This window comes from Haliotis cracherodii, unplaced genomic scaffold (assembly GCF_022045235.1).
Source record: "Haliotis cracherodii isolate W230 unplaced genomic scaffold, xgHalCrac1.p SCAF_5, whole genome shotgun sequence".
Taxonomy (NCBI): domain Eukaryota; kingdom Metazoa; phylum Mollusca; class Gastropoda; order Lepetellida; family Haliotidae; genus Haliotis; species Haliotis cracherodii.
The window spans coordinates 40,916,147-40,931,437 of NW_027266308.1; the positions used below are offsets into that span (position 1 = coordinate 40,916,147).

General features: G+C 42.1%; 1 protein-coding gene across 1 annotated transcript; it reads right to left on the bottom strand.

Annotated features, from left to right (window-relative positions):
* Window positions 1-1,305: 1,305 nt before the first annotated feature.
* LOC139443687 (mucin-2-like) lies at window positions 1,306-14,261 on the bottom strand. Its single transcript, XM_071224625.1, has 2 exons — window positions 14,165-14,261; window positions 1,306-2,885 (listed from the first exon to the last, which is right to left on the bottom strand). The coding sequence occupies exons 1-2, from the start codon at window positions 14,259-14,261 to the stop codon at window positions 1,306-1,308; spliced, it is 1,677 nt and encodes a 558-aa protein (XP_071080726.1).
* Between the last annotated feature and the right edge of the window lie 1,030 nt (window positions 14,262-15,291).

A 15,291-nucleotide genomic window follows, 5' to 3' on the forward strand; every position in this document is an offset into this window, starting at 1 on the left:
CCCCAATATCAAATGAACCTACCCCTAACACAGCAAATATACGTATGGCATATGTGTTGTCTCAGATGTAATACGATCGTTTTTAAAGGTTAACAGAATGGACAAAGATATTCATCCCTTATGCATTTGACGTCGTGAGCGTCGCCGCGACTCTTAGTTCTGTCATCTAGTAGCTGGAAATTCCCTTCACTCATCCCAAGCGTAGACTTAATATCTCAAGTCTCTCCAAATTTGTTTATTGCAGCTGGCAAGATCCGAGGATTATTCAGTGGACAAATCTGTCAGACTCTCCTCTGGTGAGAAAATGAGAAAGTTTCTGGGCTAAGAGTTACAAATGAAATGAAGCCCTCGGGACCTCGCATTGGTGTTCATTTGAATCTCGATGATATGATGTCTTGAGGTAGTTGGGGTCTTTGTACGTTTTAACATAAAATTCCAGTATCGTCCTTTGTCTCGAATTTAGTACCTAGACGTTATACAATGCAGTGTTTTAGGAAATTGTGAATGTTCTAGTATTCGTATGTGTGTCGATGTCATGGTAACGGTCTTTGAGAAATATATGACGTGTGTTTGTAATGTTCTCCGCGACGTCGGCGTGATTGTGGGTGTGGGCGTGTGTGTGAGGGTTTTTGGCGTGGGTGTGCTTCTGGATGTGCGTGTGGATAGTGGGTGGGGTTGGATGTTGGCGTGGGCGTTGGGCGTAGCCGTGAGTTGTGGGCGTGGGCGTGGGTTTGGGTGTGCTTGTGGATGTGAGTGTGGGTGTGGAGTGTAGGTGGGGTGTTAGGTGTGAGCGTGGGCTTGGGCGTGAGTGTAGCTTCTGGGTGTGGGTGTGGGCGTGAGTGTAGGTTGTGGGTGTGCGTGTGGGCGAGAGTGTAGGTTGTGGGTGTGGGTGTGGGTGTGGGTGTGGGCGAGAGTGTAGGTTGTTGGTGTGCATGTGGGCGTGAGTGTAGGTTGTTGGTGTGCGTGTTGGCGTGAGTGTAGGTTGTGGGTGTGGGTGTGGGCGTGAGTATAGGTTCTGGGTGTGGGTGTGGGCGTGAGTGTAGCTTCTGGGTGTGGGTGTGGGCGTGAGTGTTGGTTGTGGGTGTGCGTGTGGGCGAAAGTGTAGGTTGTGGGTGTGGGCGTGAGTGGATGTGCGTGTGGGCGAGACTGTAGGTTGTGGGTGTGGGTGTGGGCGTGAGTGTAGGTTGTGGGTGTGCGTGTGGGCGTGGGTGTAGGTTGTGGGTGTGGGCGTGAGTGTAGGTTGTGGGTGTGGGTGTGGGCGTGTGGGCGTGAGTGTAGCTTCTGGGTGTGGGTGTGGGCGTCGGTTTAGGTTGTAGGTGTGGGCGTGAGTGTAGGTTGTGGGTGTGCGTGTGGGCGTGGGTGTAGGTTGTGGGTGTGCGTGTGGGCGTGGGTGTAGGTTGTGGATGTGCTTGTGGGCGAGAGTGTAGGTTCTGGGGGTGAGCGTGGGCTTGGGCGTGAGTGTAGCTTCTGGGTGTGGGTGTGGGCGTGAGTGTTGGTTGTGGGTGTGGGTGTGGGCGAAAGTGTAGGTTGTGGGTGTGGGCGTGAGTGGATGTGCGTGTGGGCGAGACTGTAGGTTGTGGGTGTGGGTGTGGGCGTGAGTGTAGGTTGTGGGTGTGCGTGTGGGCGTGGGTGTAGGTTGTGGGTGTGGGCGTGAGTGTAGGTTGTGGGTGTGGGTGTGGGCGTGTGGGCGTGAGTGTAGCTTCTGGGTGTGGGTGTGGGCGTCGGTTTAGGTTGTAGGTGTGGGCGTGAGTGTAGGTTGTGGGTGTGCGTGTGGGCGTGGGTGTAGGTTGTGGGTGTGCGTGTGGGCGAGAGTGTAGGTTGTTGGTGTGGGCGTGAGTGTAGGATGTGGGTGTGGGTGTGGGCGTGAGTGTAGGTTCTGGGTGTGCGTGTGGGCGTGAGTGTAGGTTGGGTGTGGGCGTGAGTGTAGGATGTGGGTGTGGGTGTGGGCGTGAGTGTAGGTTGGGTGTGGGCGTGAGTGTAGGTTGTGGGTGTGCGTGTGGGCGTGGGTGTAGGTTGTGGGTGTGCGTGTGGGCGAGAGTGTAGGTTGTTGGTGTGGGCGTGAGTGTAGGATGTGGGTGTGGGTGTGGGCGTGAGTGTAGGTTGTGGGTGTGCGTGTGGGCGTGAGTGTAGGTTGGGTGTGGGCGTGAGTGTAGGATGTGGGTGTGGGTGTGGGCGTGAGTGTAGGTTCTGGGTGTGAGCGTGGGCGTGAGTGTAGGTTGTGGGTGTGGGTGTGGGCGTGAGTGTAGGATGTGGGTGTGGGTGTGGGCGTGAGTGTAGGTTGTGGGTGTGCGTGTGGGCGTGAGTGTAGGATGTGGGTGTGGGTGTGGGCGTGAGTGTAGGTTGTGGGTGTGCGTGTGGGCGTGAGTGTAGGTTGGGTGTGGGCGTGAGTGTAGGATGTGGGTGTGGGTGTGGGCGTGAGTGTAGGTTCTGGGTGTGAGCGTGGGCTTGGGCGTGAGTGTAGCTTCTGGGTGTTGGTGTGGGCGTGAATGTAGGTTGTGGGTGTGCGTGTGGGCGTGAGTGTAGGTTGTGGGTGTGGGTGTGGGCGAGAGTGTAGGTTGTGGGTGTGCGTGTGGGCGTGAGTGTAGCTTCTGGGTGTGGGTGTGGGCGTGGGCGTGGGCGTGGGCGTGGGCGTGAGTGTAGCTTGTGGATGTGCGTGTGGGCGTGAGTGTAGGTTGTGGGTGTGCGTGTGGGCGTGAGTGTAGGTTGTGGGTGTGCGTAGGCGTGAGTGTAGGTTGTGCATGTAGGTTGTGGGCGTAGGCGTGAGTGTAAGTTGTGCATGTAGGTTGTGGGCGTGGGCGTGAGTGTGGGTGTTGGTGTGGGCGTAGGTGTGCTTGTGTTTTTGGGTGTGCGTTTGCGTTTGAGTGAGGGATGGATGTAGTGGGTGTCTGGAATATTGTAAAAAAATAATTTGTTCCAGGAAATACTAGAAACAAAATAATTGTGGCACAGATATTTCAACTACATAAAACATATTTCGGACATATTGCAGAGAAGAAGAACCAGTGAAAATTCTGTCTCTACCTAAAAGTCCAGCCCATCTCTCCTCCCACCCACCCTTTCCCTTCTGAAAAATATGATCTGACTCTAACTGAAACATATGTCGTGTGTTTGAAAATGTGTAAATGTTCTCCGCGGCGTGGGAACACAACGTTTATGCTTACTCCTTCACAAGCTGACATCCATAAATTCTCTTCCTTATGTGTATCACTTCTAAATGCCTTTCAAAAACTTGATCACTCTTTCATGTAAAAACGTTTGTTTTTCATTAGATTCACATATTGCATAGCCCTTTGTGCCTAACGAAAGTATGGACTTAGAAAACTGGTATGTTCTCATAATTAATTAAACGAACACAACACAAGATAAAACATACTAACGATGCTACGCCAGTACACAGATATTGATCTTAATGATAACCATCCTTGTTATTTGACAAATCCATTTTCATTCAATCCGGTAAATATAAGTCTAGACAAATCAAACCAATAACAAATAATGAATATTTCAATCTGAAAACATCTGCCAGTCGTCTTAAAGATGTTTCAGCTAACTGATTGTGTCGATGCACATTTATTTGTGTATCTTACGGCATGTTTGTTTATTAATAAAACAGATTGAGATCAAAATGCAATTAATTAAGTTAAGGCTACTGCCACGCTCTCAACGACATTTTATATTTTTATCCAAATCAATAAACGTTGTTCAGTTGGCTAAATGTACCAAAATGGATGGAAATACATAAATATACAATTTTATGGATATGTATATGCCGATTGCAGACGCACCCTGCTTGAAAGCATATTTTAGAGATGAGCGTCTGTATCAAACATTGGTAAATGAAAGGTGAAGTATACACATGATCCTTTCAACAACAGATCTATCCTACATACCCTAAACCTATTGACACCTACAAAACCTATATTATTTTTAAATAATAAATATGATCTTTTCAACATTAGGTCTCTCCGCAGCGTGTTCCTCTGATAACAATGACAATTAGCCTCCGCTCTTTAGGAAACAAAAGAAAGGTTTCATCCAGGTTGTAACAATTCTACACTTGGCATCATGTAACAACATATATATGCTACGTTACCATGACAATTCATCATCGAGAAGCCAGCAATCTCCGGTTTCTTTCAATATCTCCTAATAAGGACTTGTGGGAATAGATAGGATTTCTTGATGAAACAGGTTTGATTAGATGCAAGACGGTGTTTATAAAACCGTCATTCTCGCAATGAACAAACTGCGCCTTTAGAAACAGTTAAATAGGAGCTCTATTATTCTATTTGATCATTCGAAAAAATCCCTTGACATTGATAAATATGCATCCGTCCAAACAATTTTTAAAATCTTTTCCATCCTCTCGAAATTCTAATTGAACTTCCCGGGAGTTTAAGTCGGCTATAGGTTGTAACATTACATGCATATGTCCTGTATTTAAATGGCAATGGTTGAAAAACGTCAAATATATCGTTTGATCGATGAGCAATATCCTTCTAAGGCACCGGTTAATTTTGTTTTAGCTGGCACCATATAAGGAAGGATTATTGTGAAAGTATTCGTTATTGTCAGTTACATTTGAAGAATGCAGCCAACAGTGACAACTTAAATGCAGTGTGTAAGATACCTAGCTGAGGAATTGACACAAATATTTATGTACGGTCGTCCATATAGATAAACATTTCTACTAATCTTTGAGTTTCCACTTGGCACCTCTTCATTGGATCTTTTAACATTGCATGTCCTTGGCGGTAGAGTGATGGTAAAACTCTCGCTCGTTTGTGAGTTAAGACAAATGTGACCGTTGACATGTTGTAGACTCTCTTTCGTACAACAACATTCGTAATGGACAAAAATGAAATGGGCTTCTAGCAAATGACTACCATTATAAGTCATGTTAAATGTTAGAAGTTAACAAGACATATACATGCGTGATTCAACAGTTGGATGTTTCATATCTGGGAAAAAATAAATTTCAATAGCCAGATGTATAATTTTGTATGTCGTGTTCTTGAAATTAGATTATTTTGGAAAATTTGAAAATGGTGGTATATCCATGTCTTGATTGATTATGTTTTTTGTCTCAGAAACATTTGCCAGTTTTATATATTGCTTAATATGTTGGCAGGACAATGAACATTCTCCTGTAAAGTGATAACTTCTACAAAAGACTGACATTCATCAACTGATAGTTAAATATAAATAATTTAATACATGATATTACATATTAAGTAGGACATATTTAATATTCAACATGGCATTTAGGGATGTTTATACTGAAACGTAATATGAAAATATCGGCCTGTTGAGAAGATATCAAAGCAATGACAAAAAACATAAACAATGACAACACAGTTAACAAGATATCACATGGTAATCTAAAAATCGTTCATTAAGTAACACAGGTGGAGAACAGAAATGTAAAAATAAATATGAATACTAAATGAGACAATACACTAGCTCAAAACATGTATCTTTCAATACATTAGTCAGATGAGGTTTGCGGCAATTCCAGCAGTAGTAATATTGATATTGATTTTGATTCACACATTTTACATTTGTGAGAAATCGAACCCAGATTTCCGCGTAAACGAACGAACGCTTTTGACCGTTCCATACTGTTGAACGTGGAGAAACACGCAATACTTCATATAACATGTACGATACAGGTCACACTTGATTCACGAGATGTTTGTACTTTGAGGATACTTCACATACAAACTTGGCTTCCTGAAAGTTCACCGCGTCCATAATAATACCACGGCTTCAAGTTGAGATAGCAAGCGCGGAGTCTTCAATTTTCATCAAGCTTGGTGACCAAGTAAATTGTGAGATGGTGTCAGATTTTAGTCTGGTAGCTGCCATTAATGTATCATTTGTCTGTGTTTGAAGTTTTGATCAGGATCAATATCATCCTCACCGCCTGAATATGAATTATGAAAAGAAGAAATAAAAGGCCGGATAGTTAAATGGAGCCATAATTATTGATGACTGACTAAAATTGTATGAACTATCCAGCGCCTAATGGTTACTAACCAGAGACAAAGTCTCAATTTTACACATAGCACAATACGTGTAGACCTAGAATGGAGGCTTGATCGTGGAGCACGGTGCCCCTTTAAGTATTTTCCTTTTTGACCGTATACTTTTTTTTGAATGTTTGTTTGTTTCAATTGTCGTTAAACCCCGCACACATCCCTATTCCAGCTGTATGACGACATCCGTAAATAATCCATTTTGGACCAGATTATGTTGTGATTGATATAATTGCGATCAACGATGACACGCGATCAACCACAATACCGCTTTCGACCAGCCTAGGCCGTTTGGTACCAGTTCTAACCCGGAATCCCTATGGGATGACTGTATGTAATCTTCATCTACTAGAATCAATTCTATATTGATCCTCGAAAACATAATATCTTCAGAACCTATATGTATGAACAGCATTATGAATTGGAGGCTGCTGTCTGTGTTATACACGGATACCGAGCAGGTGAATATTGATTACAGTATTCTACAGCGAATGCAGATAACAAACGAGGCTCAGCATTCCCGTATTATCTTAAATGTATATTCCTTGCCACGGGATGCTGACTAGGGTCCTCACGCAAGCCTTATAAACATGGGATTCCCTTTAACTTGATCCAATACATGGTTGGTGGGAGTTGGTCAGGTTGGACGCTGCCATCGATTTCTGATCACAATTTTGCCTAGGTCGACACCAGTGTGTTCAGTAGACGGATTAGACAGTAATAATGGATGTACTTAACAGTGTTTTCATTAGTTAGTCCATTTCTACGAACTGTTATTTATTCCGATATCATCTATCAACGACAGAAACACATTTATCGTGTATCTACAAAATGTCGAACGTGCTTCTCTGAAATTAGGCAGGAATGCATTATACTTCTCTGATCCGTCTGTAAGGAATTTCAGCCAGCCGAAGGATATTTGTCTGGCACTTGAACATACACAGTTTGTTAATTGGCCGACAAGACACACGGTGCCTTCGCCACATGTTCTCTAAAACTCACTACTGTAGGACGAATGGTCTTTTACTTTTTAAATACTAGTATCATCAGATCATTGTTGTCACTGATTTCTATTCTGTTGAGCACTAACGTTGCCACAGACGATTTGCTGCGATTGCGTGACCGGGTCATGGTGCACCGTGCCCACTTGCACCATGGCAGATGCAAAGATGTGAACACACTTTCAACTTACTTGCATCAATTATGGAACTTAGACATTGCTGTGTGATCATTTGTCTGTCCGCTACCTTAAGCGTGATGACCTAAGGAGAGGAATCATCGCATGCCAATCGTGACTTAATCATCAGGTGAAATTGCACTGTTGATGAGGCGAGAGACTCCACGTGCCTTCCGTGGACACTCCCCTGTGGGTTATGCATTATACATCTTGCACAGTATCTTTTAGTGCGTCTACAAAAGGCCATGACTGTCAATATTTGAAAAAGAGATGCAGTTTAAATAAGTTCATTGTTGGATATAGTCAATATTTAGTTTTTGATATCAATCAGACCACTGTTTCGAAATGTCAGACAAAAGCGTTTGATTTCACAAGAATAAATACCCTTTCACATCTTTCTAGGGGAAAATATTAATTGTTTGATGATCAACAAGAGGTTGGGGAGTTAAAAAAGCTAAACGAGTTAAAAGTTGGAGTAAAAACTTTCTTCAAATTGATGAGCTTTAGCTGTAACACCTAGAACACTCCTCCACTAACTCAATGAGACAAGTTGAAATATACATGTATGTACGCGGGTGAATGTTGTTTCGCTTCAGTCAGAAATATCGCAGCTATATTATGGCCTCGATTAAATTCTTGAATATGAACATGACAAATCAATGACCACACCATTGGGTACAATGACACACGGCAGGAGAACCTGACCACCCGCCCATTTTAGTCCAATTTTACGACAAGAATGAAGTATGGAAACCTATTCTGATCCGAAATTCGGACGTTTATATCTACTCAGGCGTGTCTCATCTTTTCAGGCGTGTCTTTATGTCTTGTCTGAAGGAAAGACATCTATCTGCTTTTGGCGTTATGTGGCATGTATCAAGTTCACATCTTTTTATAGCTCATTGATTGACACGAAATAAACCTGTTGATTAGTCACCTTCGCCTTCTGTTTGCTAAAGCTGGTGTTGTCCGACCTGGAGACCGGATTTCCTTCACGAAATTAGAAGCTTGGCATAAACAGGGCTGGACGTCCTGTCAAGACCGCAGACGCTAATCCGAAACGTTAACAATAGACAACTGCGTGGCTGGAGATATGGAGGATGTCAAGACACTAGATAAACGAATACTTGACCCAATAATTAATCGCCAGGTTACAACTGATATCATTTTCAGGAGCGTTTCACCTTTGTAGAACTTTCTGCTAAGCTTTATGAATGAAGTAATTTGATGTTTAATAATATGTTCCTATATATTAAACTGCGTTCTCTTATTTATTCTACATTTACAAAATGAATATTAAATCTGAATCAAAATCGCTCAGTTTTCCCAACACACCGATGGCCAGTTTACCTCAGGGGTGCATCTCGTTGTGCAGAGTTGCGTATCTTGGGCCTGCCATTGTTCCTGAGTTCGAATCCCAGATTTAACTCGGTAATTAATCGTCGTCTGTCAGTGGCAGCACCCGTGCTCGTTCTCGTCCTCGTGAGATTCGCCAAATTGATAAACGTCTTTCGACACGTGTCACTGTGGGCTTTCTTCCCACATTACTCTGACATGACGTGATACTACTGAAAAACTGTTGAAAGCGGCATTAGACCCCAAACGCACTGGAAACACATCGCATTTGTACCATATTTTCCTCTACAACTGTGAGAAATGAAAACTGTCTAGCGGTTTTCGCGTACCTATATTGGGAAGTGAATGGTCTGGCGATGTGTGAATAGCTGTGTTATTGTGTTGACGTTCATGGTGATGACTGTGGAACAGGTAATTATAAATCCGAACGAAGATGCAAGGTCAAACAAACTACGCCACCGTGATTGTCTAACATAAACGCCAGTTGCAAATATGGTACAATCGGCCCTACATTTTTCCCAGTATAATTATAAATATAATTTCCAATCATCCATATCCATTTCCTTGATTATATCGAAAGTCATTACATAGATTTGATATATAAATGATTCAATAAGCTACACACACACACACACACACACACACACACACACACACACACACACACACACAAACAAACACGCGCGTGCGCGCGCGCCATATATACCATTAACAGTTGGTGCCTCATAGTTATAGAAATATGCAAGTCGTCTATTAAAATCATCGGTTTTCGAGTATTTCATAAACATGCATGTTGACTCGTATCAATGCTATTTTAAAAACTCGTGGTGCTAGATAACAATGATGGAGATATTGATGTAAGATCGTCTGCCATTAGAGCACCATCTGCAGCATCAGGATTCCTGAACGATTTTAAACAACAGGATCACGAATCATCTTTTACTCAAGTACATATCGGTATGAAAATTGCGTTCCCATAGCAACAGTATTACGCAAGTTGGAGTTTAGACCGTGGTCTCCAGGGACACGTGGGAACTTGCCCTGGACGTGTTTTTACCGGTTGTGTCATCGAAAACAAGTGATTATACTTCACCTCGCAATACACCATTCTCCTGAAAAACAGTGCTGCTTGATTGAGACTAAGCGAACAGATCTACATGTAGTCGGAGGCTCCAGAACCCACTCCATCGACGAGCGTAGGACAATAGGTGTGTTTATCGACGGAAAATAACTTGACATGAGGCAGCGGTAATAGAAAACTGTCGATGTTTTGAGAGTCTCTGGAAACGATAAATATAGTATGGCATAATGTAGTACACGTTGTGTCTATCCACGGAAATTGTTCGTACATGTCGTTGGAAGTGAAGTACGTTATTGTGAAATACAACAGTGCAGTCTACTTAATAGATGGCGTTAGCAATGATGAACGCAATGTTTTTTTGTACACATATGCATCTCTTTGTATACGGAAACAATTTCATGTGCTTTATAATCATCAGAACTGACATCTGGAAAATTGTGTGTGTGTGGCATCGTATGACATTAGAAGGGGTTATAGAGCAATAATATGCCAAAATTTGAGAACGGTTTTGCGCTTAACTGATTTTGAAAACTCTTTTGTACGTTATTGCCACACTTCCCAAAATTCCCTTAACACTCCTAAAATACAATAAAATAATTATAACACATTCATAAAAGAAAACGTGTTGTAATAAGTCATGAAAAAACCCGTTGAAATAGGTTTTGTGGTATCAATGTAAAATAATCATTTCAATTCATTTTAGGAGCGGGAACGGGGGTTTGAGACGTGTGACAATAACTCATAACAAAAGCATTAATGTTTCATGTGTATGTGCTGCTTCCTCTGAATTAAAGACTTGCAAATAACAAGGGCTGGTCAAAAAGGTCTAGTCTGACTATATTTCAACTATGGGTCATAACAAAGTGAACTAGTCAATGTAGTACATTGTTTGAGTAGTTCATTGCAAGTGCATTTGGTCTGTTGAGGCCGTTTGTATATTAGTGACAGCCTGTTGAACGTGGTAGGGGTCCAAATGGACACAGAAATGGAAAAGAACGTGGCAGTCATCAAGTTTTTGACTTTAGAGAAAAGTACACCCCAAGAAATTCATGACCGCATGTCACAAGTATTTGCTGATAAGTGAACTAGCTATTCCACTGTTAAAGGTTGGGCAGCTATGTTTAAGGCTGGGAGAACAAGCTTTGATGATGATCCTAGGTCTGGACGTCCCTCAAATTCCATCAATGAAGATTCAATCAAGGAGATAGAAAAACCTGTACTGGCAGATAGACGTATTAGGTTTGCTGAACTTGAGGAAGACACAGGTCTAAGCCATGGATTCATTGAAACTTTTATTCATGAACATTTACAGATGAATAAGATATCTGGTCGTTGGGTGCCAAAGTTTGTAAATTCTGACTTTAAGGAAACAAGAACTGACATTTTCACAGAAAATTAAGAGCTTATTGAGGAGGATTTCGTCAAATCATAAAAAAAAATAGTAACGGGTAAAGAAACATGGGAGTACCATTACCACCCCTCGTCAAATCGTCAATCTATGGTATGGCACCATTCCACTTCTCAAAGAAATTCAAGTCTTAAATATCAGTGAAGAAAGTTATGGCCACTGTATTCTGGGATGCAAATGGTGTGATCCTTGTTGATTACTTAGAAAGTCAAAAGACGATTACCGATGCCTACTATGCTGATTTGCTTCATCGCCTGAGAGATTCTATCAAAGAAAAGCGTCGAAGAATGCTGACTACTGGAGTTCTACTACTTCATAACAATGTCTTTTCTCATACTTCTCGACTTGCAAAGGCGGCTGTGCGACAATGTGGTTTCGAAGGGCTTCCTCACCCTGCATACTCGCCAGACCTGGCACCAAGTGATTCCCACCTGTTTCATAAACTGAAAGAACACCTTCGTGTAAGGCGCAAAACAGCCCTCGTACTTACGTATACATGGGTGCACGTTTCCGTATCACAATGTGTGCTTCCTCTTGAATGTGCATATAATTTTTTTTTACCTGTCACATTTTAATACAATGTGCGAACTCTTTTAGAAGAGTGTTCGAATCAAGATGTCGCCCGATTGGTTTGTCTGCACCATAATCCTCTCGCGAGTTTCACTATAGTGGCAAATTTCTACAACCTGGGTAACTTCGTTTTTGTCAAACATTTAACTTACAAGCCGTGATATACCTGAAACCATCTTCACTCACTCATAACAATGTAAAGTTGCAATTAAACATGAGACTTCTGTATGTCATGATGATATAATTAATTTTGTTTATTTATACAAGAACCTGTTTTCGGTTGACTTCAAGTGTTTATCGTCAAAATGCTAAATTGATATTTTTGTTTTTATCAGAGTGTAACCATGTAACCTCTTCAGTGAGATACCGACTCCGTTGCCCTGTATAACCATCGTGTTTGATGGTATGTCATGCTGAAATTAAAGTGCTCTAATCCGTTTGAATTTCACATAAGGACGACGAAAAAAACTGCCAAAGCAAATCGTAAAATCTCAATCACCAAGACATGATAAATCAGCTCCTTGGGTTAAGATGACAGTTTCGATCATCTGTTTTGTATTTTTTGCATCTTCCGGTTACAAGAGTTCGCCTTTGACGTTCATCAAAAGACGAATGAGTGATAAAGGTGGTAACGAAACCCATTTAACATCTTGTCGAGCGTCGCTCAGATCTTGCAAACGTTGGTAAGAGGAACAAGCTTCTGCCGTGCCTTTATTACGACCGTTGCAACTGAAGCAAGCACCGGGTTCAACTTTAAGCTTTGACGTGAGCAGGTCATGAAAGGAAGCTCAAAGTAATAATTGATTTCAAAATGTTCACTTATCTGGTTCAGTTTGATGACAGGACATATACACGAGGGCAAACCCAATCAAAAGGAAAATGAATGATTGGGAACTCTGAAACTATGTTAAAACGGTTCCCTAGACACTATCGGATCAGTTATGCATGTACATTTTCTGCAATCCTGTATACGCACCGTGATCGATATAAAGCATTCCTGCTTTATTATTCACTGTAGCTACGAGTAAACATTCATGAAGGTTACCTCGCCATAAGGAGACCATTGGGCAGGGATGATGCATGCTTTCTTTATATTGCTTCCCTCCACGCAGCACCGGATCAGTGGACCTCTGAAGTAGTTAAGTGAGCCGCACTGTTCATGCTCCAGCAAATTTGATTCAACTTAATAATTTTGACCCATTCAAAATCCAAAAGAATACATGCATCACAGTAAACCTTTGCATATTTCCGTATATATACAGGTATACGGGTGGCTCAGTGCTTTCCGGTTATGCAGACTTTTGTCCCTTCGCCGTGACAGGATCCGTTGACCACGAGTTCGAATCCCATTCGACATCTGATAAAGATCCTACGTCTGTCAACAGCATATCGGTGCTCGTGGATTTCAACAATGTTTGATTGGTGGATGTTTAATGCTTAGTACTTAATAACATTCCATCTTATGGCAGCTGTCTGTAAATAATTGAACCTGGACCAGACAATCATGAGCAACGATCCACCCCTTTGGGGTACGATGATATGCTATCAACCAAATCACCGAGCCTGACCACTGGATCCAATAAGTCGCCCCTGACGACGAACGTGGGTTATTTGGGGACCAATTCTTACCCGGATTCCCCACATCAAAGAGATAACCATGCATCGGTGAGCTTTCCTCCACCCAGTTGACGCACCGCAATGGAACTGAAATCTGTTCATAGACGCGCAAGGACATACTCATTAACTCATGAATACCCAACCACCGAATAAACTACATGTATTATGAACAGCAAGTAAATCTCAATGATTGTGCATGCCAGGTGATGTTCCTTAGCATTTGAATGTGGTTGCTTGATACTGCATTGAAACATTTAGCGACGAAATATGTTTCAACAGCCTGGGCAAACGGTCACATAATCTCATTGGAATATACATGGGCAGCAATTGACCTTTACAGACAGTTAATACCTAATGGATCTCAAGATAGAGATAATTTAATAGATTATCCTGAAAGTAGGGCAAATTAGGAAGTTTAATTATGACCGACATCGAGTAATAATGTCAGAAATAATTTAACACATGTCTCTATAGCAGAAATTGACTCCCCTTTCAACACGGTTGAATTTTTTTTATATATACACAAATACGGTATAACTGCAAAAGGCATAATTTTAGGAGTAATATTTACAATATTCTTGTGACCTTTTGATGATACGCTCTTTGAAATAGAACGCTTCCTTATCAATAGCTTGTGTAACGCTAAACGGCCTTGCCCTTTAAATACAACGCAAACATTTGGTGGATATTTCGACATTTCGCCGTTTAAGGAGTAAAGGATGTCACCAATTGAGTCAGGCTACCAAAGACGTTTGAAATCTTGATTCTAATACAAGAAAGATGGTGAATGCAGTTTGGGAAGATGTGCAAATACGTCTCTTGCAAAGGTTACACTTGTACTGTTTAAATGATTAGAAACATTTAAACAGTCACACCGTCTCTTGATTGTTAGCCTCAATGCCAGCCGCCGCCATTACAAATGTCACTGCTGGCATCAGGAAACGCCTTCTCTGTGCTTCCCTCCCCGTGGGTCCGATCAACGACATAACGACGGCGTATAGGTGTTGTCGGCATCGTGGTCAATCCGCTGAGAGATGTACTAATCAATACAGTGACGACTGTGACTCTGCGATGAAGACGACGCACTCGATAATCTGTCGCTAGGCGCATTTCTATGGTGAAAATATAAGAAAGACGCGCAGTACTGTTATATGCTTGCATGTGAGATGATATGAATTGGGGTTTGCAATGCGTCCAAGATTATTGCACATATATAGCGACGTGCATGCACATGTGTGTGTGGCTGCTTGAACTTGTCTGGACTGATGTCGATTTTATAGTGCCAGCACACTGAGATAGCATGCCGCAGTTTAACATGAATACCCCACTCAGACACAGTTTACTGACTCTGAGCCGACCAGTCCTTGTTTTGGCCCCTTAATACCGAGCGCTAGACAGGGTAACAAGTACCATCTTTTAACGTCTTTTGGTATGACGCAACCAGAGGATCGAACCGCTCTCCGGATGGACGCTATATCACAAGACAATGGAGGCGGTCAACGTCTGCTTGTGCATATGTTTGAGACAATGACTAATTAACAGTCGTTGGGATAGCCAAGTGGTTATCACACGTTTACCGTATGTGACATTCAATCTTCAGCTTCAGATGAAATACTGATGAAACGGTGCGCTTTACAGCGCACAGTGATAGGTAGAGGTACGTCTTCCATCCTTTCATTTGTAGCCTGTTCACAAGAAAACTGACACAGCAACACACACACACACACACACACACACACACACACACACAAAACAAGAAATGCTATAGAGAATTGCAATATATGTATATATATTGCAATTCTCTATAGCATTTCTTGTTTTGTGTGTTTTGAGATTGGCATCAGTAATGTGCTTCTTGTTGAAACTGACATATAATTTTCCTGAGTAAAAACGCTGAATTACATTGAAACTATGACACTATATTACAATTTAACAAAGTTTTATATCACCACAAGAATTCAGATGTTAGATGGTAAATATTACATTACCTTCATGTATTGAAATAAAACGTTAACATTCTTCGTTTTTTGATGGAGCCAACCAT

What these genes read in the sequence shown, in the direction of transcription:
- LOC139443687 (XM_071224625.1), bottom strand. Translation starts at nt 14,261, where the DNA reads ATGCCGACAACACCTATACGCCGTCGTTATGTCGTTGATCGGACCCAC. An exon ending in TGATGCCAGCAGTGACATTT is followed by an intron (nt 2,886 to 14,164) that starts GTAATGGCGGCG and finishes ACAATATTCCAG; the next exon opens with ACACCCACTACATCCATCCC.